At 49.5% G+C, this 23,906-nt stretch overlaps 5 protein-coding genes across 5 annotated transcripts; 3 read left to right on the forward strand and 2 right to left on the reverse strand.

Moving 5' to 3' along the window:
• Window positions 1–32: 32 nt before the first annotated feature.
• ETH_00019875 (uncharacterized protein) lies at window positions 33–2,217 on the forward strand (the record flags this gene model as incomplete). Its single annotated transcript, XM_013375834.1, has 4 exons — window positions 33–605; window positions 774–915; window positions 1,242–1,304; window positions 2,000–2,217. The coding sequence occupies 4 exons, from the start codon at window positions 33–35 to the stop codon at window positions 2,215–2,217; spliced, it is 996 nt and encodes a 331-aa protein (XP_013231288.1).
• A 179-nt stretch (window positions 2,218–2,396) lies between these two features.
• Window positions 2,397–2,991, forward strand: ETH_00019880 (uncharacterized protein; the record flags this gene model as incomplete). The annotated part of the gene is made up of 3 exons (XM_013375835.1): window positions 2,397–2,418; window positions 2,582–2,676; window positions 2,836–2,991. 3 exons carry the CDS (start codon window positions 2,397–2,399, stop codon window positions 2,989–2,991), a joined length of 273 nt encoding a protein of 90 aa, XP_013231289.1.
• A 2,359-nt stretch (window positions 2,992–5,350) lies between these two features.
• Window positions 5,351–5,821, forward strand: ETH_00019885 (uncharacterized protein; the record flags this gene model as incomplete). Its single annotated transcript, XM_013375836.1, has 1 exon — window positions 5,351–5,821. One exon carries the CDS (start codon window positions 5,351–5,353, stop codon window positions 5,819–5,821), a length of 471 nt encoding a protein of 156 aa, XP_013231290.1.
• An 860-nt stretch (window positions 5,822–6,681) lies between these two features.
• Window positions 6,682–7,179, reverse strand: ETH_00019890 (uncharacterized protein; the record flags this gene model as incomplete). The annotated part of the gene is made up of 1 exon (XM_013375837.1): window positions 6,682–7,179. One exon carries the CDS (start codon window positions 7,177–7,179, stop codon window positions 6,682–6,684), a length of 498 nt encoding a protein of 165 aa, XP_013231291.1.
• Window positions 7,180–9,686: 2,507 nt separating this feature from the next.
• ETH_00019895 (RRM domain-containing protein, putative) lies at window positions 9,687–15,949 on the reverse strand (the record flags this gene model as incomplete). Its single annotated transcript, XM_013375838.1, has 9 exons — window positions 9,687–12,534; window positions 12,802–12,821; window positions 13,082–13,229; window positions 13,453–13,536; window positions 13,770–13,901; window positions 14,037–14,107; window positions 14,467–14,875; window positions 15,097–15,209; window positions 15,398–15,949. 9 exons carry the CDS (start codon window positions 15,947–15,949, stop codon window positions 9,687–9,689), a joined length of 4,377 nt encoding a protein of 1,458 aa, XP_013231292.1.
• Between the last annotated feature and the right edge of the window lie 7,957 nt (window positions 15,950–23,906).

Raw genomic sequence — 23,906 nt, forward strand, 5'->3', positions numbered from 1 at the left:
GTGGAGGTGATAACCGGCAAGAAAGCTGAACTATGTTGCGTAAGGGAAACCAGGGGAAACGTTCAGAGCCTATTCTCTCGGACTTACAGCTAACGGGTGCCGTGAACCGGAGCGGATCTCTCGAGAGCCAGGACACGGGAGCTGAGCCCCCAGAAGGCGAGGCAAGGGCGATCCATTGTGACGAAGCAGAATATCTGCAATTCCCTGGAAGTACATCACCACTGCGAGTCGAACACCAGCATTTCGGCGGATATTCCTCCTCGTCGTCATTAGCATGTGAAGCTGAGGCAATTTCTGATCGCTGTCTGCAAGTAATATTAGAGCATGAGGAGGAGGCTGCTTCTTTATCCCCCGCCATTCTATTACAGAGACTCAAGGAGGTCCAAAGCGGCCGCCAAGGGGACGCATTATATCCAAATGATTACGCTTCAGCTGACTGCCCTCGGGTAGATCAGATTTCGACAAGAAATGAAGGGCCACAAACCAGCCAACCGGTGGATGACGTGGCTTTTGATGTCGACAGAACCACATTCCGTTGCAAGCCACACGTGGAGAGTGAACCAAGCAGATCAGAGACCCAGCAAGATTCGCAAGTGCAGGAGCAGGTCAGTGTCCAACAGCACCTGCGTCGGCAATGTATCAAAGTGGCCATGGCGAACCTGCATGCCGGGGCTTCTGCACCAAAGCGCGGGCTCAGTTTCATTAAGCGAGCACCAGCCGAAGTACTTGGTAAGCATGGAGCCCTCTTTGTGCTGCGGCTTGCTCCTCTGTAGGACATAACTCTATATGCGACGCGCACCACAGCTATTCTGTTGCTTTCGGGGCCGTCACCAGTTCGACTTGATGACTTGAGACGGTGTTGGATGGCCTCTCCTATGCTTCTTCGTAAGAGAAACCTCACAACACTTATCCTTGGTGAGCAGTCCACCTCTTTGTTGCTTGCGGAATGTATTTATATTCACGCATTGGCCCAGGGCCCTCTTCACAAACTGATTGCAAATCTATAGATTTTAGGGAGAATGTTGGTTGCCGGCATACTTCATATCGACTAAATCGCCATAGCATAACTGAAAAAAATGTGCATAAACTCGGGACGAGCATCCGAAACTACTTACACACAGCGGCATACGTGTTTCTGCTGCTTCTGTGGCCTTACGAAATGGCAACGATTGTACAAAGCAAAGTACGTAGCGATATGGCGTGAGAGCCTCAGCTGAGCTGGTCGTTTGCTTGCTACGCAGATCGCACGGCAGGAATAGCTGCATCGTGTTTCGGTCTTCACCTCCTGTCCTTTCTAACCAAAGGTGAACACAGCTTTTTCATTTCCACGTCTACGAAGACAGGTCGGTGCTATCTGTTCACCCGACGTAGTTGAGCAGTACATCGTATGTTTTCTTTCTGGCAATCTTGCCAACAGGGGTCAAATACGTCGTTTTTCGTCAAGACCTTCATCTTATTCCTCATCTTCGGTGTATCCGTTCCACGCGTAAGCCTTTTTCTTCGCAAAGCACAGAGTTCAACTTGATCCTGGATGTGCCTCACGACCGCACAGCATTTTGTTGGGTGGTTCAGTGCCTATCCTGTGGGTAGTTGCCGTAAGGTGTCTCGTATATCAGCAGTACACGAGGATAGTATCACTGAGGCATTAGCTGCGTACAGTGAGTATGGAAAGCAGTGTCTGGTGGAGGCTAGCTCCGCGTACAGAAAGGAGAGGCAGAGTTTGTGGAAAAAGTATGGACATAAACTCACAGCAGAACAACATTCTTTGTCCTCATCGCAGTTGTTTTGCGTTTAGCGGAGTCAAGCAGCGCCTGAACCTAGTTATGTTGTAGCTGCTGAGTAACTGCCGAAGAGTGACAACGCTGTCTTCCAGCAGTGCTTATGCTTAATGGCATAGTCGTGCCGCAGCAGAAAAGGCGTCCAGCGGTCAACTGCAGAAATAGTACTCCTTTCGTTATGTTTGCGTAACAGGCATATTTCTGTTTCTTTTGCAACGCAGGCGAAGAGGAGCTTCGCGGGTTTTTGCTTTTTCTGAGCACGCAATTTTTGTGCTTACAAGCGGAACTGCCCTTAAGGACGTTAAAGTCTAATCTGTGGATTGTAGGCCGTCAAGATCTTCTGCGAGACTTTGATGGTGAGGTCACATTTAGCCGCTGTGTCTCCGTAGCGTGGGAATGCAATGCGGCAGGCTGCTTTGTTCTCTTCGGCAGCGACTAAGCCTAGAAATTATCAACATCCGCATGTCTCAGTTGTGCGAATCGACCAAAATAGAAGGGCCATCTATTCAGAAGGCTTGATAAAATAAATAATCTGAGCCAGTGTGTTTATGCTTTATGCCTCACAGATGCTTCACTGCTGAAGGCGGTTCAGTGTAGAGAGCTGTCACAGAGTAAGCAATGGGGAGACAAGCAGATACCCGTATAGCTGTTTTCAGCGGTTGCATACATCAGTGAAGTTGGCAGTCGACACATGCAGCTAATATCTTCGCTCATGTCCCCTACTTTTATGCGGCAGTGGGTTAAAGTGCTCTGATTCGTTGAAAGTTGTTTTATTTCGGATTCTGCGGTCGATGGCCCCACAGAACTCGATTCGTTGGTAGACCTGATATCTGAGTGCGAATCTCTCAAGTATATAGTGGTGAAGCGAAGGCCTTCCGCGGTTGGCGAAGAGTCGCAAGTGAGTCTCTTTGTAGCGTACCAAGACAGCGCCTGCGGAGCAACACACGCCGCGATTTCGTTTTCGTTGCCCCTGAATTTTTGTTGCGGCATTAGCACATGTAGCTATTTGTGCATATATGCATTCGTGCGTGCATGGGTTTGTTTGTTTATTCCACAGGACAGTGTTTTCCTCGCACCGACTGGCCGTCTACTGCAAGAGCTGCACTTGGGCAGATTTCGGAGAGAGTGCAAGGAAGCGTTTGGATTGCAGCCCCCAGATTCCCGCTTAGTCCCGCCAGACAGGGATGAGAGCGACGCTCTTTCACATTTTTAAGGGCAATGCAGCTGCAGAAGCACTATCAGCGGCTGGCGCTTTTAAAGGGCATAGGGATTCCGAAGACAACGGCCATTACGTGAGTGGCTTTCCGCAACTCACGCTTGTCGACTAATGAGCCATGTAGCCAGCTCAGCCAGGAAGTAAAGTAAAATATCACCTAAGAGGGTGATGCCACACAAGACAGACGAAGACTCGCCAGAGAAGGTTGATTTCACGACAACGATTGAAGAGCTGTTGTTTGTGCCAACGATGTCATCGTAAGTAGAGCTTTCTTCTGCCGATCCCCACATTTTCTTGACAAACTGAGGGTTAGGCAAGGCCATAGGCTGAATTTGCCGGCTCTCCAGGATTTTAAGGTTTCGACGGTTGCAACAAGCGTAAAACGATATTACGATCGCACTTGTGAGAAGGACGACGCCGGCTACAGGTGCTGACGGCACGCAGTATTGCTCTCAATAGCTCTAGCAACGTGATAGAATTGAACAAGATGGCTAGTAGCTCGAAAACAACCGTGAGCACATTTTAGACACAAGCGTTCGCTCTGGTAAACGCTGTGGAACTTTTATTGCGCGCAATATCACCTGTAGAGTAAAGACGCAATTTCAAATGCAAGGCCAAGGCATCCATTTTTCGTCCCTGTTGGCGAGGAGCTAGCAGAATTATGGGGTAGTGTAAACAACAGAACGTTCAGGCCAGGGTCGCTCCTGAGAAAGTGGGTTTGATGACTTCACCTTGGACACCCTTATACAATGGCAGACGGCTTTGCAGCACAAAGGAAAACTGCAACAAGTATTGTATATTGAACACAATAAGCCCTTGATCAGTGCCCGATATGAATTGTGCTCAACATATATTCTCGCGAATCCTTACGGATATTAATATCGTGCTAAACTCACTTCCTTCACACATACACATTTTTTAAGCTCCGGGACAACAACATCGTGCGAATGCTGCAAGAAGAAAAATGCTCTGTTCGCACTTTTGGCATGTAGCATGCGACCACGAGTTAATGCAGTTTACGGGACAACTCAAGTGTCTCCAGGATCGTCAACAGACTTGACTTTTGTCTGCTTATACCTAAAAAGGAGACGTACATGCTAATTATTGAGGAGACAACAGACAACCGAAGTGCGAATCATGCAGCTGACGTTCTATTGCGCACTCAGCGTAGTTTCGCAGCTGGGTGACTGCAGATGGCATAGAACAAACCTAGTGCAACAGCATCAACTGAAGAGGCGAAGCAGATTGACATTATGTTTCCCCGCATTCTGAACAACTTCCACTCTCTTGAAGGTGCAGCCTCATACAACATTGACAAGAAAAAAGCGAGGTAGCGTCACATCAGCAACACTTGCTTCACCACACACAAAGGTGCACATTTCGATTTCTTTAGTACTTGGAACCTATGCTTTATCCAGCTCACAGTCTGGATAGGCAAAACGCCTTCACAGTTCTGCCTTCATCCATACAGAGAAGACTTAGGGAAGCTGTCGTCATCTAAAAACACCATTTATTGAAGTGCTATGATTAGCACTAAGCCATGACGCCCACACGCCTTGTGTGGTCAGTCTGCGCACCAAAACACATTGTAGTGTTGCCATATCCTCTAATGACATTGCCATGGGGTCTTCGTACCACAATACTGAGTACTTCATTTAGGCCAGCATTCGGACACAGCAGCTGGGTTATTTCTCAAGCTTTTAGTCTAGTCAGCTTCTTGTTATCAAATCTTTGCTCATATGGGCTCGATAGTGCTACTAGCGGCGATGCACAAAGCGCACTTTCTGTTATTGGGAACCTTGTGGCATTTCAGGGCGGAATCGCTATCTATGCATTAACCACAAAAATGGCCAGAAACTCCAAATAGCTATGATGCCTAGCTCCTAGGCTAAACGCTCCGCGTGTGACATGAGACAAAAATAACACGACTCAAATTTTATGCTCTCTACGAATTCTGAATAACATTCGGGCTCCCATGAATTGGTTTTCATCGTAATTCAGCACTTAAGGAAAGTCAGAGCCGTCACTGAGTACTCTAGTGCGTGACGCACTAGCTTTATAGAATGGCAGCAAGTTTTTAAATACGTTCATTTACGCAAGGACTACGAAGCGTTGCATTTTTGCTGGCGAGATGAAACAGCCCTGAAGATCATTGCTTATCCATTCTAGCTGACCATCCAATTAACGTACATACTAGGTAATTAAAAAATGACTCCGCAACTCGAGTGCTCTCTGTCCTTGCTGTATAATTATAAGGCCGATAAAAAACGATAATACGAAGGCCACTGTGCAATCTTCAACTGCGTTAGACGCAGCAGAAAGTTCAGATATCATGTAGTTTTGCTTCACGTTTTGTATGAGCTTCAAACACGGGATAAGTCACGCATCGCTGCGTGCAGCTGCCAAACGAACGCTTCAAAACGCAACTGTTTACATGGCTGGGAATTATACACAAACGCAGAACGACACTCAATCACCCAAAGGCCTTTCCACTGCATGTGTGCAAAGCTCAAATGAATGGGAGCAGTCCCGGTTGTCCTTCACACCATCTGGGAATCCCACAACCAATGATAGCTGCATGGAGGGATCAGCCGCGAAAAAGCCCCTGTTGTGCAGCCCTAAGCTTGGACCAAAAGTGCACCACATTACCTGGAACAGAATACTCTGTACGGTCGGTGACAGCTTCGGCAATAGTGAGAAAGAGCCATGGTGGTGTCAGCGGCGAAGATGCCAGCTGGTGATCAGGCGCATATCAGACTCAGTAATACTTCGCACACTGACTTTGAGCTTTGGCAGTAGGGAGCCTCAGTCAGCTGTTAGGCAGTGAGGCGTAGTCTACAGACAGAGGTGTATGAAGGTGCCCAATATATGATGCTGGGGACAGGGACTCTGGTTCTAGCGAACCATCCAGGAAATGATGACGCATGCGTCCATGCCCATAGTCATTTACCCACCAGCCTAACATTCCATAGATCAAGCCCTTCTCCATGCAAAGAATGAGTTTCTCGCTCTTTCTTCGCCTTTCGGAGCAACGTTCAATCAGTCCCAATCCTAAAAGTAAGAAAAGTGTGAAAGAGTGGTACATCAATGTTCATCTGAGACGAAGAGAAGCTCCCTGAGCAGCGCGAAAGAACTGCATTTTCAACGTTTGCCTCTACTGCCACGAGAAGCGCAATGCTTCGAAGTGGCACGTTTCTCAGTCGCCAGCGTGAGCAATGGCGTGGAAGCGTGACAATGAGTCTATACAGCCGTAGGACTGGATACATGTACCCTATATGGCTGATAGTGTGACTGATGAGGTAATCCAACATAATTCTTATAGAGCACTTTGTTTCCAAACGTGTCTAGCTGGAGCGCTACTGGCTGGAACGGAACTGCCTTGACTCATACATCTGCACTAATGCGGCTCGTTTCCAGACCCACAGTGACGTTATGAACACACTTCCGCCAAATTTCGAGTTGCGACGCCATGGACCGAATACTTCAGAATCCAAGTAGCTCCATATAAAACATTCTGGATTGGCGTAAGAACACTTCTGTACCTACGAACCAAGCCTTAAGTTGATACAGAGAGCATGCGATGATAATGCAGAATGGAGAGGCTCTTGCAGCGTCCCTTGACGGCTCTTTGGGGTGACGACCGCTTGTGACCAACCATTTGTCACCTTCATTCGTAGTGCTTCACCGTTATGTTCCTCCTTTCTCCTGAGTGTCGATAGCTCCGTACTTGGTCTTTAAAATCTCCTCTGCTTGCTTTAGTTCTTCTTTTGTCATTTGAGTGCCATGCTTCCTAAGGTCATTGAGGGTTGATTGATTGGAAACCCCTCCTAAGCTGCCAGGAGAGGAGTTTGCCCCCTCCCTATTAGATGGTGGGTCGGTTGCTGGTGGCTCCAGGGAATGCTGCCAAGTTTGCTGGGCTTCAGTAAAGTGGTCGCCAGGCTCGTGGGCGGAAAACGAGTGCTGCTCCTCTCTTTGATATGCCCTCTCATCAGAACGAGGGGTGCTGAAGTTTTGATCAGACATTCTTTCTCTCGGCTTTGCAGCTTCCCCTGCGATAAAAAACGGTGTTATGGCGTCGACCGCTATGCAAGCAACACGGATGAAGCCAAACTGATACCGTGTCGAAGCACTGGAATCAAATATTAGGGCTGCAACGAATGCAAATAGGCGCAAAAGCAAATCCATAATTGGAGTAAAATGGAAGAGGCCGCGATGCGAATAAGTATTCTGTCGAAGGGACTGAGAAGTGTTACAGCAGACCGGCAAAGGAAGCTACCCACTGCTGCACACGGAAAGCCAATTCATCTAGCCATCAGTGCTACTAAAAAACTAAAGGTGTCCAATGGAAAATAGTTTTTAATAATTTGTGAAGCCGCTGCTTGAAGCAGTTCCTAGTGTGTTCCTTCTCGGTTTGCCTGATGATGGCTGGGCGGTTTGGTCCGGTGATGAAGTGACCTTGAGCTTCCTGCGTGCTCGTGCTCCCTCGCGCTCATGAGCCTTTTATTTCCCTTCGTTTCGCATATTTAAAATGCTGCGTTTCATAAATGTACAGAGCACTTTTTGCAGCGATTTTGCTTCGTTGCAGCCACGGTGATCTGTCCAAGAGCATTCATTGCAGGTCTGCCAGTGTCTGTCGCCCTCGCCCTCACTTCATCAACATGGTCGAAAACGTTTGATATTAGCTTGTGCTGGAGAATTTTCCTCTATTGGTAAACTATGCAACCATTTGGACCTCTAGTAAGTGTAGCAAAACTGATGGTGGCCGTGCATTCCGCTGGGCTTCATTGGCCCTAAAGAGCTGCGTTTTCTTTCTCGTAGGCATGGAATGGCATGCCATGCTGTAAATTTACATCCAACTAGTATGATCTGAATTTTGTGCTGAGTGACAGTAGCACAAGTGTAGGAAATTGCATCTCCTTGGGAGCACTTATAGACGCGCATACTCTGCACGAATTTCGGCTTCGACCTACTTCAGGAAGAGATACGTTCTGTCAGACTTGTTTTAGAAAGACATACATTCTATTACGAAAACAGAGCTGCCACTAATCGCGAATCTTCTTAGAGAGGGTTGGTTTCACATGGTCAATGCAAACGTGGTCCTATTCCGCTCGGCAGCTGGAGGGAGTAAGTCAGTCGTTGCGTCACAGCATCTCATAAAACTTTCTCAATTTGGATAAATTTAAAGGTGCTGGGAAAATATTCCGTAATAAATTGTAGCTGCTGCCATCATGACTGCCGGCGTTAAACCAGTGTCACCTGGATGGGGCGTGCACAATGGACAGTCCATTCTCTGGAGCTTTTTTCATGGCAAGAAGCAACAAGAATCCTGCTGAGTCTCATGTTGAAACCAGCCTCCACGTCTTCACTAAAGTGGACGGTCACCACAGTTCCTTTTGCAAAGTCTGCACACGAGGGGAAAACTCCGTTACTACGTGTGATTCCACTCTTTTTTAGACGCGCTGTAACTATGGTATATGGGGTATTCACACTACTGCCTATGGAGTATTGTCTACCAAACGTACTAATTTTACAAAACAACGAAGCGAGCATGGTGGACTTGCATAGTTCAACGCCTGCTTGCTCCATGATTCCATCGTAGTCGGCTGTTCCACAATAAGTGGAGCCTGCTTGCACTAACCGCTTTCGGTCTCTAGCCATGCTTGCTGGCTTCATATCTGCATACCATTTCTGCTGACAATGTCTCGGTGTTTTTTGCACATGGATATGCTGGCACGCGCTCTTATCGGTGGTACCGGTCTCTCCGCCGGTAAGAACAGGAGGATTCCAGCAACAGCGTTGCGAGCACCATAGAACGTTTACTGTTCAAGCTCGCTACTGAGTCTCCCAAAGTAGTGACCTGTACTTCAGCACAAATAGATGCACTGATCCTACAGAGGTGGTGTTCACTGCACTTTGCACACTAGTTATTGACGGGCGCCATGATTGCGACCACCCATGTCGGGCGCTCTTATGAAACAGCGTTTAGGCCTCGTGATAAAGCACTTCACGAGTCCCTTGTAAGCACTCACTCATGCGCTTTCCCTGTTGATAAGACAATCAACTCCCGGTTGCAAGAAAGTGATCCTTCCTATTCTGACGCTTTGCAGCAGCACGAAAAAGGCTTCTCTTCTGTATTGAAGGGTCGGGATTGGAGGCCTAGTTTACAGGCACAACACGTGCGGCAACGAACACAAAGGACTGATATGCACAGCTCATACACATACACGCGACTATCCCAAATATCGGCAGATACGTTAGAAGAAAGGTCTGGTCTTTTGGGGTAACTCATGTTCTGTTTCCGGGGGTGAGTGCGCATCACCCTTGAAGCAATACGGCACAGAACTGCTGCACTAACAGCCCTCGCATTGTGATATCTGAGGTGCGAGACACGTATCTCAGCGCCTCCGATCACTGTCTGAGAGAAGCTCCCAAGCCTCACGCTGTCTCCCCAAGGACGAAGACACCTAGCCAGTCAGCTACGGGTCCACCCAGTTGCGCAGACCGCGGGCAACGCAGGAGAGTCCCAGCGAGCTCGATGCATCCGTGCATTGACAAACAAAACTCGCAAACAACCGAAAGCGGCACAGAAAAGAAACACAAGCAGCACCTGACCCAAACTCCGAACTCCGACCCTCTGACTCCGTCTTGTTCTCAAGATTTTGTCCAGCGTGGCAGGGGCCTCCTGCCCCTGCTCATTCCAGCCGCTGGGACTCAAGGGCTCTCTGGAGTTGCTGCAGCTGCTGCTGTTGTATCTGTTGCATCCGCCGTCTCTGCAAAAATGGAAGCAAATCATTTCCTGATGAAAGAGAGGTTGCAATGCCGACTGATGGCAAGGTCTCTCCATCAGAGGGGCTTACTGTAGCTGCTGGGGCCCCTGATGGCCCGAGGCGCCCAGGCATTCCTGAAAGCCCAGTCCCTCCTCGGGCATCCAAACTCGACGGAATTTGCTGGAAATCCGAAACATGTGAGCCAAGCTGGGAGTAAAACCCACGAGTAGGTCCGCCGCCCCGTTCTTCCACGTCAGCGACAGAGCCAGACCGTTTGCGTGGGGCAGATCGGCCGCGGCCACTTTCAGGGGCTGCTGCATTAGCGACAGCGTCCCCCCAACTGTTATCAGGGGCATCATCGACCACGTTTCGACCCAAAGGGCCAGAAGTTGTACCTACTTGGGTTCTAGGGAGGACCGGAGTGGCCCCCCCTCTTGCTGATAGCATTCGGGCCAACGCATCCGTGTTCCGACTCATCGGCGCATTAAGAGGGAAGGCGGCATTACTGTTGTCTCCATACCGAAGAACCTGTTGTTGCTGCGGTGGAGGCATTCGCTGGGCCTGGCTCAGGGTGTTCGGCATGAGAGACAGAAGAAGCTTCACTGTTTCTTTTGGATCTTCCGAGCCAACGCAACTGAGTGTGTGGGGGGGCACCAATTGTTGCAGTAAAGTAAACTGACACTCCTGCTCCTGCTGCTGTTGTTGCTGCAGCATCAGCTGAGACTGCTGGTGTGCCTGTTGCTCTGCAGGGTTCGTTGCTGTACGCACCCTGGGCTGTGGCTGTTGGTATTGATGGACAGCCATATGTTGTTGCTGGCGAAGCAGTTGCTGGAGATGTTCCTGCTGCAACACATGCTGCTGCTGTTGTTCATGCCCAAGAAAACAAGAGTTACCGGCGTTCCACCCTCCTCTACCGGCGTTTAGCGTCTCAAGACGATCCATTGCAGTAGCCGCGGCAGAGGCACCACCGCCAGTCCCCAAGTCAGCTTTATTTTGCATCACCATGCCTGGAGGAAGCTGAAGATTTCGCCACCAATCGGAGGGGTGACGCTGCTGGTGCTGCTGCCGCTGATGAGCTGCAGTCAGCGAAGCGAGGCCCACTCCAGGCCCTAAAACAAAATCTTTGTGCTGCTGCTGCTGCGTCCAGCTACCATCAGTCAGCGCAGAGAGCTGCTCGCTTCCACCTCCTGTACTTAACAGGGGAGGCAATTCTCTATTTGAGAGAATAGACCCCAGCTGTTGCTGGTGGTGCTGTTGAGTGTCTGCCAGCGTCTGCTCTTCAGCGGCCGAGGCTCTACTGGGGGTCGTAAACCACTGTACACAGTCCTCAACTCCCGGAATTTCAAATAGTGCATCGTCATCGTCAGCTGCTTTTGATGCGAATGCAAAGCGAGATGTGCTGCTGCTGCTGCTGCTGCTGCCGCCGCCGCCTGATGAGGCGCCCTGAACTGTAAGCCCAGTAAACGGCACACTAGCAACACCGTCATTTGGTACCAGTTGTCCCAGAATATCTCCAGATAAATCAACTCCTCCGCTGCCTAGGTGAAACCTGCTGCCACTGCTACTGTTACTACTACTGCTGCTGCCTCTTGCACTGAACCCTTTCTTACTGTTGGGTCCACCCAACGCCTCAAGGCCCGGAGGCGGGCCAAACCTGCCTCCTCCAGGCTCCACCTGATCTGCTGCTTGAGCCATGCAACCCGGCGCACAGAGGCGGAGCAAACGCTGCTGTTGTTGGATAAACTGTTCCGCTGGGAATGAAGCAGCTGATTCACTGCTGACCAACTGAGATGCGGTACTTTCGAACTGCATAGTTGCCAATCGTCTCTGATTCTGCTCCATTTGGTGCAAGAGGCGCTGCTGCTGCTGCGCTGGGAGCAGCGTTTGTAGTTGCTGCGGGCATTCATCAGCACCAGCTGTAGCAGGAGAGGCCGGCAGTGCCAGTTCCCCAATGGACTGAAGAGGGGCCCCTCGAAACTCGGTGCCCATTGCCTGCAGCGTCCCTTTTAGTGCTGGCCAGCCTGCGGCTTGTTGCGGTACGTCTTCTTCTCGGTGTTGCTGTTCCTCTTGCTGCTGCCTAAAGTTACCAGCATCTGCGGGTCGGTCCGACGAGGCTGCATGTGCGCCGCCCTTCTCCGCTGCGGAGTTTTCCGTTTCTGCTTCAGTAACTTTGGACTCGTCACAAACTGGCGGCAAAGACTCTGTGCCAGCTGCAGCAACTTCATGTTCATTCATCGCGTGGAAGTCACACGCATCCGGCAAGGCATTGTCCACGTTCCCAGTAATGCTGCCCGGCAAACCGCCAATAGTGAGTCGCTTGGTGTCCTCTTCTTTTGCATGTTGTGTGTCTTCCGACTCCTCATGGTGTTCACTTTGGTGTTTAAGCTGCCGCATCTTGTCGGTGCCGCCACTACAGACAGGAATGCTCTCCTGGACAGATGCTGACGCTGCTACTGTTGCTGCTGCTGTTGTCGCTACAGAGCTCGGCTTCACGCTTCCTGCCGCAACTGACGCCCATGTGTTACAGGAGCTAGACAGTGGCTTTGATCTGGACTTCGATCCTCCGCAGACGCTGGTATCTTCTCCTTCAGCTGCTGCTGAGGTCGGCTGTGCTGCTCCGATGGAATGCACACTACTAGTCACAACAGCGACACTGGACGAAGGCACTGTTGCTGCTGTATTTGTGCTTCCTCCCCTCCCTGCAGCCTGCGGCGAAGATGAAAATTCATCGGAATCCTCGTCTTCAATGCAATCCCCCTTCCCTGCCTCATTCCTGAAGAATCACAAACAACTAGAGATACAACCTAGAAAGAAAACCGCCGCTACCAAAAAAGCCGCGAGTTTGGAAACTGTAACCGGCAGCATGCAAACCGGCAGCAAAAAGGGCCAAAGCCTATTGCCACGTTACGCCACACCACAAAGCTGGGGCAAGAAGTAATTGCAGGGCGACAAAGGACAAAGATAAATTTAGGCGAGCAGTGAAGGCGAGCAGGAAAGAGAGGTCCCATCAAAGGACGAAGCACGTGATGAAAAGGCCTACATTTCTACGTCCACCTGTCCCTGAAAAAAAACAGACAAACAAAGTGGGACTTCGTGAGCCGCTCCTTGCTTGCATTTCCAAACGAACGCTAAAGCCACGGATGGGACTGTGCAGGTTGTGCCACACGGAAGTCTGTATGTTGAATAGAAATCGCATAAAGTGTGCACTAATCAAAGATCCGTCCTACGTATGTACGCACTAGTCACCCATAAGATATGCCAAAAAGCCACTGCAGTCCTCGCATACTCACAAGCTAATTACACAGGGGCACGTTACCCACCTCCTTCTCTTCCCTCTGCATGCCACCGCGGTTCCCCGAGTCCAAAATTTTTCCAAACAGACTTCCCGTTTGCTTCCTTTCCGAATTGCTTGGGAACGTCAGGTCCAAGAATTGGTGTTTCGCACTGATCATAGCCTCTTTCGTGAAACTGCAGCAGATGCAAAAAGCATCCTCAGGAACCTTCACCTGTTTGTGCTACTGATTGCAGCGTGAAAATATGGCTTCTGGCCTATCAATGCTCCAATAGCACGTAGCAGTTGCTATACTGATTTCACGGCTGCAGAATCCTCCAAGATATTTAGCTGGAGGAGCAGCGAAGGTCAAATCGGAGAGAGAGTGGCAGCAGAAAACTGCTGGTAAGAGCAACTAACCTGTCTTTGCCTGATCCGAGCTGGTGCAGATAGGAGCAATCCGGGTTTTGGCATTTGACACCCTTAAGAAAGTGCGAACAGTACCTAAAGTTCATTCCATGCAAAATCCACAAACAAAGGTGCCTAAACTAGCAAAACAACCGCTCTCCGGTGAAAAATGCAAAATCGCAAGACTGCAAGTAGGCAGCCCTGCCCCACAGTACGTGTTAACCAAAGTACACATACACGCACAGCAACCATTCAACGAATGCTAACACAAGACAACGAAACGGAGCTGACTGTAACTTTGTTTTCATTAAAGGTTTTGCCTCAAGTACTTGGTGGTGCCAAAGGAAGCCTTAAGAGTTCGCCCTTCGTAGACCGCGCCGTCAACGCCTTGGATAGCTGCCACAGCTTCTTTGCTTGTTGAGTATGTGACGTAGACTGCAAAAGATGGTCCTCCCCAATGGCTGCGAACAAATCTGCACGACCATCAACTCTCTCGGCGAAAAAAATCCCAGCCCATTGGAGCACTACGTCACAAAGAAACTGCCCAGACAGCCACAGCAGAAAAACCAGCAAGAGATCTAGCAGCAAGAAGTCACCCCTGGTTCTTATTGACGACAATCTGGAGGACCTTGCCATACTGCCCGAAAAACTCTTGTCGGCGCAGAATCTGCAAAGAAATCCCAGGAGACACCTAAAATGGTTCTCTTGAGCGAAAAATAAAGAAATCAGCCCCATGCATCCCCTCAAAGCTTCCTTTATACGTTACCTGTCTATGTACACCAGCGGAAAGGTCAAGACACACGGGCCGTAATCCACGTCACCAACGGTAAAAGAGCCACACAGACGGACACACAACCCCTTGGTCAGTTGCACAGTGGCCTCAAACTACCGACTAGTCGTCTTTGGTGGACTGCGTGGATACGCCTCACCAAGACAAGCATACTGCCACAGGCCTCCGCAGGAGAGCATCTGTAAGCTTGCAACTCCAAACCCTAAACTCAAGCACAGAAGACCTTCAAAACTGACCTCCTTCTTTGCAATTGAGGGTGGAATACCAATTACATACACCAAACAACGCTGGATCACCCGGACGTCCTTAAGAGCCGCTGCTTGTGCAGGTGCTGGTGCTGCTGCCTCCCTTGAGCCTCGGCGGTCAGCCCCTGCTGGATGTTGAACTGAGGTGACTCTCCCGCTGCAACTGTATGAGGACGTAGAACCGCTCCTGGCTGTGCCTCCCCTAGCTTGTCCAACGGCACAGACTGTTCGGGTGCTGCTGTTGCAGCTGCTGCTGCTGCCGCCACCGCCACCACCAGCGCTGCTACCAGTTCTCGTCGGGTCGGGCGCCCCACATACCTTCTCCCTTGACTTGCGCCCGATTTGCTTTGTCAGCCTGTCCAACCACGCCAATCTCATTTTCCCCTCAGGCATAACGCGACTGAAAGCGTCCAGCCGATGTGCTAGCAGACCGGAAGAGTTAGGCATTTAGGGCGAGACATGATTATTCATGCATCGGACAGGCTCTTCAGAAGTTCACAGCCCGTTTCACACGTGTGCACATACAGTTAGCTATCGTTAAAAATTCGCAAAGCGAGAGTGCTTCGTGTGTGGATACGTGTATGCCTTTCTAATCCTCCTGGCAGCTGTGCGGAAGCTCACTCTAAAACCCTCGTCTGGTCGTACTTAAACTTCTTTTCATCATAGTCTCGACGGCAAGCCGGGCACTTGTTAGCCAAGTGGTCCCGGATATGATGCAGACACCAGAGACAAACCTGTAATATGGCAGAAGCAAAGGGCAAAAGCATCGGCAATGAACAAATCAATGAGTGTTGATATTTCCGAAGGCTCAGTTGGTATCATCTACGGCCTGAAATCAACATCCTCCACCAGTTGGCCCTGAAATGCATGTTTCGCCCCCGTAAATGATTAGTTCTCAGGACCTAATGGGCCCGGTACACACCTGGTAGCCGCATTCACACGGAAACAGACCCCTGTCCGTTTCGTCAAGGGTCTCAAGGCATAACGGGCAAGTGGCCTCCTCCTCTGGGTCGTCAGAGCGATTTGACCCCAAACTGGCGTTGCTACTGCGGCGCTGGCCAACAGACCCGCCCACATGCTGCGGCTTTATGCTGCCATGCGTCCCAGACCCACCACGCCGAGGTGGCTCGCCCGGGTGGTTTGTTGCCGAACTGAAGCTGCTACTACCACTGCTTGCATCAACTGCCGACGCACCAGCGGCAGCTCCATGCCGATTTTTCCTGCTGTCACGCCTGCTACTGCTGTCAGCAGCACTTCCTGACGCCGATACTGGAGCTGTCGCTGCAGTCGCCCGCTTACTGCGGCCAGCTTCTGCAGTGTCCCACGGTTCTATACTGTGGCTGCGAGCCACGCTACCCCTTAAAGAACTTGCATCCTGCGGCTGTCCCGAGCTCACAGAAATGCGGACACCGGAGCTATCGCGTTTTTGCGCATCAGAAGCGCGAGTCCTCGACTCTCTCTGATGTGAGGGCATGGCCACACCCTCCTCTGCAATTTCATGTAGTTTCTATGTTTAAAGACGCGAGATGCAAGCAACTGACGGCTGCAATAGGTGCAAACCCTCAGTTCCCGCACCGCCGAATACAGAATTCGCTCATGCTGTTGGAGACAAATGGACTACCTCCAGAAAGACTGGCGCCTCGCAAAAACGGACCCCGTCGCCGTCTCTGCATCAACGAAAGGATGGCGCTTTCTCCCTCTGTCAGCAGGCCGGATAAATATGCGCGCGTAATAGCCTCAAATAGGAGAGGGCAACCAGACAGGAAGCCAGCAGTATACAGTGACCTTCGCACAATCGTATGCAACGATACGAAATGCTCCGCGGACTCAAGCGACGCTATGCTGACCAACAAGCACCCCACTCACCGCCCCAGATCGGCAGCACTTCTGTCTTCTGACGGTCTTTTACTGTGTTTCTTTCCCGCTACTACGGTGGATGAGACACCTGTCCCAATTTGCCACGGCAGTAACTGAGGGAGTCTCGTGATTAACCCCGTAGAAGCCTCCCCACGCCCCAGCTGTAGCTAATGTGAAAGATAAAGTGCAGGTCGAATGCATATGCGGAAAGGAATGGCTCGCTAATGTTGAAAAGAATGCGCATGCGACGCGGCACAGCCGCAAATACAGTCCTCAGCCGACGGCAGGTTCTGGTTGCTCGTCCACCAAGCAAGTCCATAGAAACCCACTCCACGAAACAGCAACAAATGAATAATCTGCAACTCTGAGTAATGGAACTATCAGGAAGACGCGCAGCCCCAGCTGCTGCCTTGTCCTGGTGTTGGTTCGACAGACATCTACGGAGTGGGGGGCGTGCGGAAGCGGGGATGCGATTTCCGTGGGTAAATGGAACTATAAATGAAGATGCAGATGAGAATCAAGCCCTTTAGCGCCCTTGTGGCAGAACCCAAGAAATGTGGCAGCGGCGACCGCTGCTGAGCGCCATGACAGTTGGTGAGTGCAAGAGGCAACGGGCCAGACCCGCCCGTGAACTTTAAATACGTTCACAAGCTGTGACCGGGCCAGAACTGGCATAGGTATATTAGCATCATTTCACGCCGTATTAATTTAGTGAAGATGCCAATAGGTACCGCCGTAGAGAGTCTTAAACCTCACCGTAACCTACCTATAGCAGAACGCCTGCCTCACTCACAACTTGTAACTGTTGTGTTAAAACTTACTCTCCAGCGTCCTCACATAGTAAGCTTTAGCAAACGTTGGAGAACTTCCAATCCATAATCATCCAGTGGACCCTAGGTATCACACCGCAGTCCAGTTCGTTGCATATGTGCGCAATAGCACTGCGCACAGTTCAGGTTCCAGTGTATTGTCCAGTACTTGCTTACACCTCAGCGTAATCCCTGTTGAGCCCAGGCTTTGTCTGTACCAAGAATATTTGGATTGTCCCAGCGGCGCTTCAGCCTAGAGTAGCGGCTCAACTGGGACGGCACTCAGCATAGGCAGCATTAAGCAAAGACATATCCATAGAAATTGCTATTGTCATGGATCATCAACCTAAATTCCACACTATGACGAAAGAGAAGAGTGGAAGCTGCGATGTTCGCACCTAGTTGTCTTATTAGCCGGTAGAAACCTCAACGGCACGGCATAGACACACTTTCAAAACATTGAAAGAATTTCAAAAAAAGTTCACCCCATTATAGGCCTAGGTGGGAATGCTGAACTCATAATAAATATATGTTCAGCAGGTATTAAAGCTGTAGTAGCCCTCACTGAGGCCACGCCCAAGGCCCTCCAAGAGCAAGAATTGCTTGCGCCCCTGAGCACGAGCAACAGTTGAACATGAATCCGAAGGTCTTAAATTCAGCACGCTGCATTGCTTCAAGCTTCTCTTGTACTAAAGCTCACCTGCTCTGGCCATAGTTATTATCACTACTATTGCTGGTAAGGGAAATTCCCTCAAGTTAGTTGACAGGTGCCACGGAGGAGCAATGACTTCACTTTGGTAGAGGTCACTGCTCTTCAACCATCTAAATGTTGAGATGTAGCACTTTTGTTGGCGTGCACGTCACTCAAGCATCTCTCAACTCTGCCTCTACTGCCATTGCCGGACAGAGTGCCCCACGTAGTATGATTGGCGGGACAGGCACCACACCGTGTTACTTTCGAAATTGACACACAAGTTTCACCACACGGCCTTACTTTCGAAATTCACATAGTACAAGTTTTAGGCACTTTCTTAATACAGGAGTCCCATATAAAACGACCTGGACCTTCTTGATTGTCGAGTCCCTTGGTGGCGGGACTTACTTGCTTTGAGCGAGACCACGGTAAATGTTCAGTCTCCTTCATCCATGATGGCATTCCCGCGATAATTGAACGCCATGATTGGGCACAAGCTTTCGTCCTCATGTTGAAGATAAATGCACTAGAACACCAGCCTTAATAGAGTTGCACTTAACCAGGAAAACCACATGGGAAGGGCCAAACATGACGTTGTGCGGATGGCCTTTTCAGCCATCTGAGAACGTTCCTGTCGATTGGTTTGACTTTTCCAAACTACTCAGTCCTCGGGGCAACTGCGTAAAAGCGTAGAGTCTATCAATTAAGGTGTCTAGACTTCCTCACCTAGTACCAAACTGAAGCGGTGGTCCGAGCTGTGAACGGATCATAGCTCTCTTCCTGCCTACTACGTATTACAGAAAACACACCCAAGAATCAAATTAGTGCGAAGACCTTGAGTTTCACTGCATGCCGTTTCTCTTCACGAAGCAAAATGGCATGGCTCGTAACTCATGACATTTATAACTGCGCTAGACGCCTTGCTGTGAAACTGTACCCAAAACTTGGGCACCCGCGCCACAGTCTGTAGCAAACACTTGGATACAGCCAAGCCGTTCAAGCACCACTAAAGGCGATTCTCAAGCTATGGAATAATGCCCTTCTGCACATTATCCCAGGTGAAATGATTGTTGTCTCATATACGGCACTGGAGCTGCTTTTTTGCCGCAGCGTAAGTCCCTTGTCCATCAGCAGCAGTAGCCGCTGATCTCCTAAAAGGTGCAGCACTGTGCATTACGTGGATCTAGAGAAATGAAAATTGACTAACTTTGCACGATCGGACCTGGTGACCTCTGCAAAAATGGCAAAATGTAGGTGCTGTTGTGAGCTAAGTCGAGCTTGGCTCTTGCACGTCTCTCCTGTTTGCCGGCTACGCAGGTCCGTACCTATCTCTAATACTAGAGACACCACCTAGAGATTAAAGGGATTTCTTAAGCGTCTCTGCTGGCCCAGCTACATTGGATCGTGCCTATCATTACTCACTAGAGACACTGTCTGGGCACAGAAATGACTCAAGCAACATTGTTGTGGCTGGAAATATAAGGGGCACACGTATCTTGTCTCGTTGTTTCTCCCTGTAAGTAGGCACGCTGCCTAGTGCAGTTTCAGTGGCTACTGTGTGCTCCAAAGGTTGGGCCTAGCTGCAGAGCGTACTGGGCTTCATCGAATTTGTCTTTATTCCTTTTGCGTAGCTTTCATTTCCATACATTTTGTCAACTTACACATTCTGAGTCATATGGCCTTGAAAACCACTTCTGAACTGCTTCGTCATGGTAGGTATTATACCCCTAGCTGCGGCACGCTTAAGGCTTACCTTAGATCAAGATCTAGTTGCTGAAACCGCTGGTGCAGATTCACTTATAATAAAAAAGCAGCCAGTGAAGCCGTCTTGTTTCTTCGCTGACTGAAGCAGCATGTCACATTTGCGGAATACACCGAGGATATTGGCGTCTTGAGGTTCACTCTATGAAACTCAAGTGTCCAGCTGTCGGTAGTAACGTAAAGTAACCGTAGAAAAGAGTTTCTCCTCACAAAACCAGTTATGCCGCCAAACTTCCGCACAGTCGTTCATGTTTTGTCACTAGCCCCTTGTTTTTCAAACATACCCTGCGCTTCTACAGCTAGCTAAGCGAGACACCGGGCAAGTTCTTTAGTACTAAAGCGGGTTACACCTGCTGTGGAGCTCGGCTAAATTAAACAGACCCCAGTAAGGCGCTGGGCTGCGAAGCGTGCTTCATTAACGTTATTAGGAGATGCTGTTCTTTTTGTGAGGCCAAAGGCAGCAAAACCGTGCACCAAGTGTCAGTCTCAATAGCGACCACACTACTAGTTCAAAGGTGATAATTCGAGAATGGGTCTCATTAACCGTTTAGATTGCCATACTCTACGGATGCGCGTGTATGTTCATTCTCAACCGTGACGTTCATGATTCAAAAGTGCAGCAACAGTGCAATTATCGGCTCAGTAAAGTCCTTAGCTAGCTGCGGGCTCTTGGGTGGATCTTGCAGGAACTGGCTTCAGTTGCAACCCTCCTGCAGTTGCCTTTCGCGTGGAGGAATCCTGTAGCCCGTCGCGTACCAGAAGCTATGGAGCCATTCCCTGTAAATTCTGCCGTTCTTCAGTTTCTTTTTCCCGATACAACCACTAAACATCACTTTGCTTCTCGGAGGCCGTGCTTATGTGGTTCTCCTGCGAACTAGCAAGGTCACCTCTCACTCCCCTCCCAGGAGGGACAGTCAACAGTAACACGCTTGTAGTTTTGACTTTACACCCGTTGTCCTCAATTACTTCTCAATATTGCCGACAGATCTTCCATAACTGGTTTTTGCCTGGGTACTGTGTGCGCGACAAATTGCGCAATGAATGAATAGGTATTAGTAACGTTCATACTTGGCAAGTGTGTTCTTTCTCGTTGCAGGAAATTCAAAGATTGAGTGCTGTGCTCAGTGTTCCACTATTTATCGTTCTCGCGATGCTCTGGCTCTTTCTCACATTCTCACTGCGAAATGGCGCCAGATCTGCTGTTGTCTTCGTCTTTGCTGCTGTCCCTTTTAAGCTGGCAGCATGTGCCGTCGCGAGCTCGACAACCAGACTTCCTAAACTTGCTATAACCCACTGCGTGACATAGAAACCTTGCTTGGGAATTTTGTCTCCAAGATCCTCATTGTAGAATACGGCTGCTACGCGCACTGGGAGTTTGGTGATCGTTCAATGTACCACAGGGGAACTCTTCTGTGCTGCTTTACAGTTTCTCACTAGGCTGACCAGCCATGTTGCTAGATGGAGGGCTAGCTTGCCTCCGAACCATAGCAAAAAATTATTGCTGACCAAAGCATAACCCCAAAATAAGAGTGATTAGTGCATTTGCGACACTTAGGCTTACAGATTCTGCAACTTCTGAGCTGTCTCAGAAGCTTAGTGCCTCAAGACCACACACAACTACCTTCCCATTAGCAGGCCCCTTGACAGGAACGCCTCTAGTAATATGACATATGCGATCCAAGACGACGCTTCTGCTTTGTGTGCTTCAAATGAAAGCTGGGGGAGCCCGTCAAATTGTTTTTTTAGGAGCTGCCTGCCTCAGAGCTTAGACTTGCCAGAGAGATGCGTATCACTAAGCTCTCACTCAAATATCTAAATGTCGAGCTATAAAGAGCTTAAAAATAGGTTCTCTGAGACTCAAAAGCCCCGCAGTGTTACGCAGCCACCCGTATTTTTGCGTGTGTCCCTTTACAGGTCGAGGCCTTGTCTGAATCTTCAGGCTCCAGCACAGCTACAGCTCTTCTCTAGTGCCTCCCTCAGATCTTCGTTACCGTTAGTCGGTTGGCCTGCAGGCTGCGGGGTCTGGTCTTCTCACCCAAACGTTCTCTGAAGACATTTGCTTTCTCTTTAGAAGCAGAAGTGTATATTTCGAGACATACACAATGCAAAACATTAAAGTTAATACTACAACTTTAGGCAGAGAGGCGAAAACAGCGCGTTGCGCCCTTAATCGCGCTTGTTGACCGGGAAAGGTCATTTGTCGAGGCATTACAGCTGTAGTTTAAACACAACAAAACACATCAGGCCTCACTAATTTGCCGTAAGCGCCCATCACAAAGTGTTTATATGGCTTTATGATGCCTATGCACTTGCTTTTTGGAGACATCATCTGGCCACGTCTGGACCGTGGCACAGACTCGTTTTCTAGCCGCAAACGGGTTTTTCTAGGGCTCTAGCTTTGGCTCTCATTGCTTGCCAGCCCTCCTGCTTTTGAGACAGCAGGCTAAGCTCCACCAGCCACTACTGGCTTATCTGTGCCATGGGCAAGTAGCTTCACTGATAGAGTTGCAAGCTAAACCGCAGCGGCTACACGCTACGGGTGTAGCGCGCAGCACTACAATGTTACAAAACTTGAAGCGCTGAAGGCTGAAAGTCTCAGGTAGATGAAAGCCCTTCATTTTCGCAGGATCACAGATTTGGAACGCTCTGGACTTGGGCCAGTGCCTAGAAGTGAGCTGCAAACAGCCATACGCGCACCAAGAAAGACAGAGAAAAGCTCTTCTATTTAACAGCGAAGACGTGTACAACAGTGATGAATTAATGCCAGTGCATAATTACATGCCTTTGCGCTACAGAGAGAAGAGTAACCCCATGTAGCGGGCAAGCAATGTTTTGTAGAAGCCCAGCTGGGCATAGCATGCTACACTAAGAGCCCCCGGCTCTACAAAATGCGCTCCGTTTTCTCACAGATCTTGCGCCTTTTGATGACCTTCATGAATTATTCTTTCGTATGGTGTCGTAGGAACAAGTAGTCTTTTTAAAGGCGCTGCTTACACTGCTCACGGAGGGAGGTTACCTGTAAAAGGAGGGTGCTGTATTTACGTTCTGTCTTCGTCTGCCGCAGAGTAGACCTGCTTCAGCGCAACTCTACAAAATGCGGGCAAGAGGAGAGGTGACTACAGACGCGCACAAGAGTCCAAACCTGACTGCTACTTTCAGAAATTTTTTTGTCCCCAATGAGCAAATAGCGACGGGGAAACAGAGTTAGGGAATGAAAACGCAAGGGAGCGTTCCCCATGTACAGAAGCATTCAAAAGCGGGAAAATATGCCCTTACCAAGAAGTAATCGTTGTTGAGCTCAAATAAAAAGAGGCGCAAAATGGTGGGGAAAACGTACAAATTACTGAAGATGGGCGTGGAAATACCACTTCTTACAATTTTTTGCCCGTAATGGTCGAAACGCCAAACAGTCGCACCAGTTATGCTGGTAGGCTCTGATGAACGGCTCTACGTGTTTTCCTTCACTAACAGATGTAACAAGAGCATGGAGTGAGAAAATTAAGAGCGTTCCTTTTTGTAGAAAGAGGCCAGCACAGCGTCAAGGCGACTTAGAGAACAGCAGGTTGTGGACCAACGATTTCAGAGCCGCAGCCAAGTCCATTGGAAGGGAATAAAAGTGCTGATTCTCATCTTCTTTTAGGTGAAGCTCTGACAGTGTTTCTGTGGGAGTTGAACTAAGCTTCTGTGGCTTCGTGTGGCTGCACTGTAGAACCACGTTACGCCAAAGAACTCGTAATCTCCGCCCGTGAGCACCAATATGCCTGTCGTTTCCTATTTCAAAAGCAGTAGTGGCACACTCAATGAAAATGCGGTGAACGGGTTGCTGAGATTGGCATGCATGGCGGTCAACATAGCCCGTGCAACCCTCCGCCATTGAGAACGTCTCCAGCGTGCAGCATTAAGTATCCTCTTGGTCGGTTTGGTCAATTTATAATTTGCTGAATCCTACGGAATATTTTTGCGCAACAGTGACGCATGGGAGCTACTCATTTTGAGCTGCTACGGTGGTCTCCCCCACGACGTTATGTTCGCTCCTCTTGTACGTCCCATGCGTCCTTGGCGCAGACAGTAGTGCCCCAGTCTTCTACATGCATAGACATAACTTTAATATTCCTTTAGCCACTGAAACTGGGACTAGATGCTTCCAGCACATACTGGTGTGACGGGATTGGCATGGTTTGAACCACCCCAAACATGAAACGGGAGATCAGACCCAATAGAAAATTTTAAAACCCCCCAATATTTATTTTTTGCACATTTCACCACAGAAGTGCTGTTCTGAGATGGCGGGCTCGCCAATGAAGTCAGCC

This window comes from Eimeria tenella, genomic scaffold, assembly GCF_000499545.2.
Source record: "Eimeria tenella Houghton genomic scaffold, Eth_scaff3, whole genome shotgun sequence".
NCBI classification, from domain to species: domain Eukaryota; phylum Apicomplexa; class Conoidasida; order Eucoccidiorida; family Eimeriidae; genus Eimeria; species Eimeria tenella.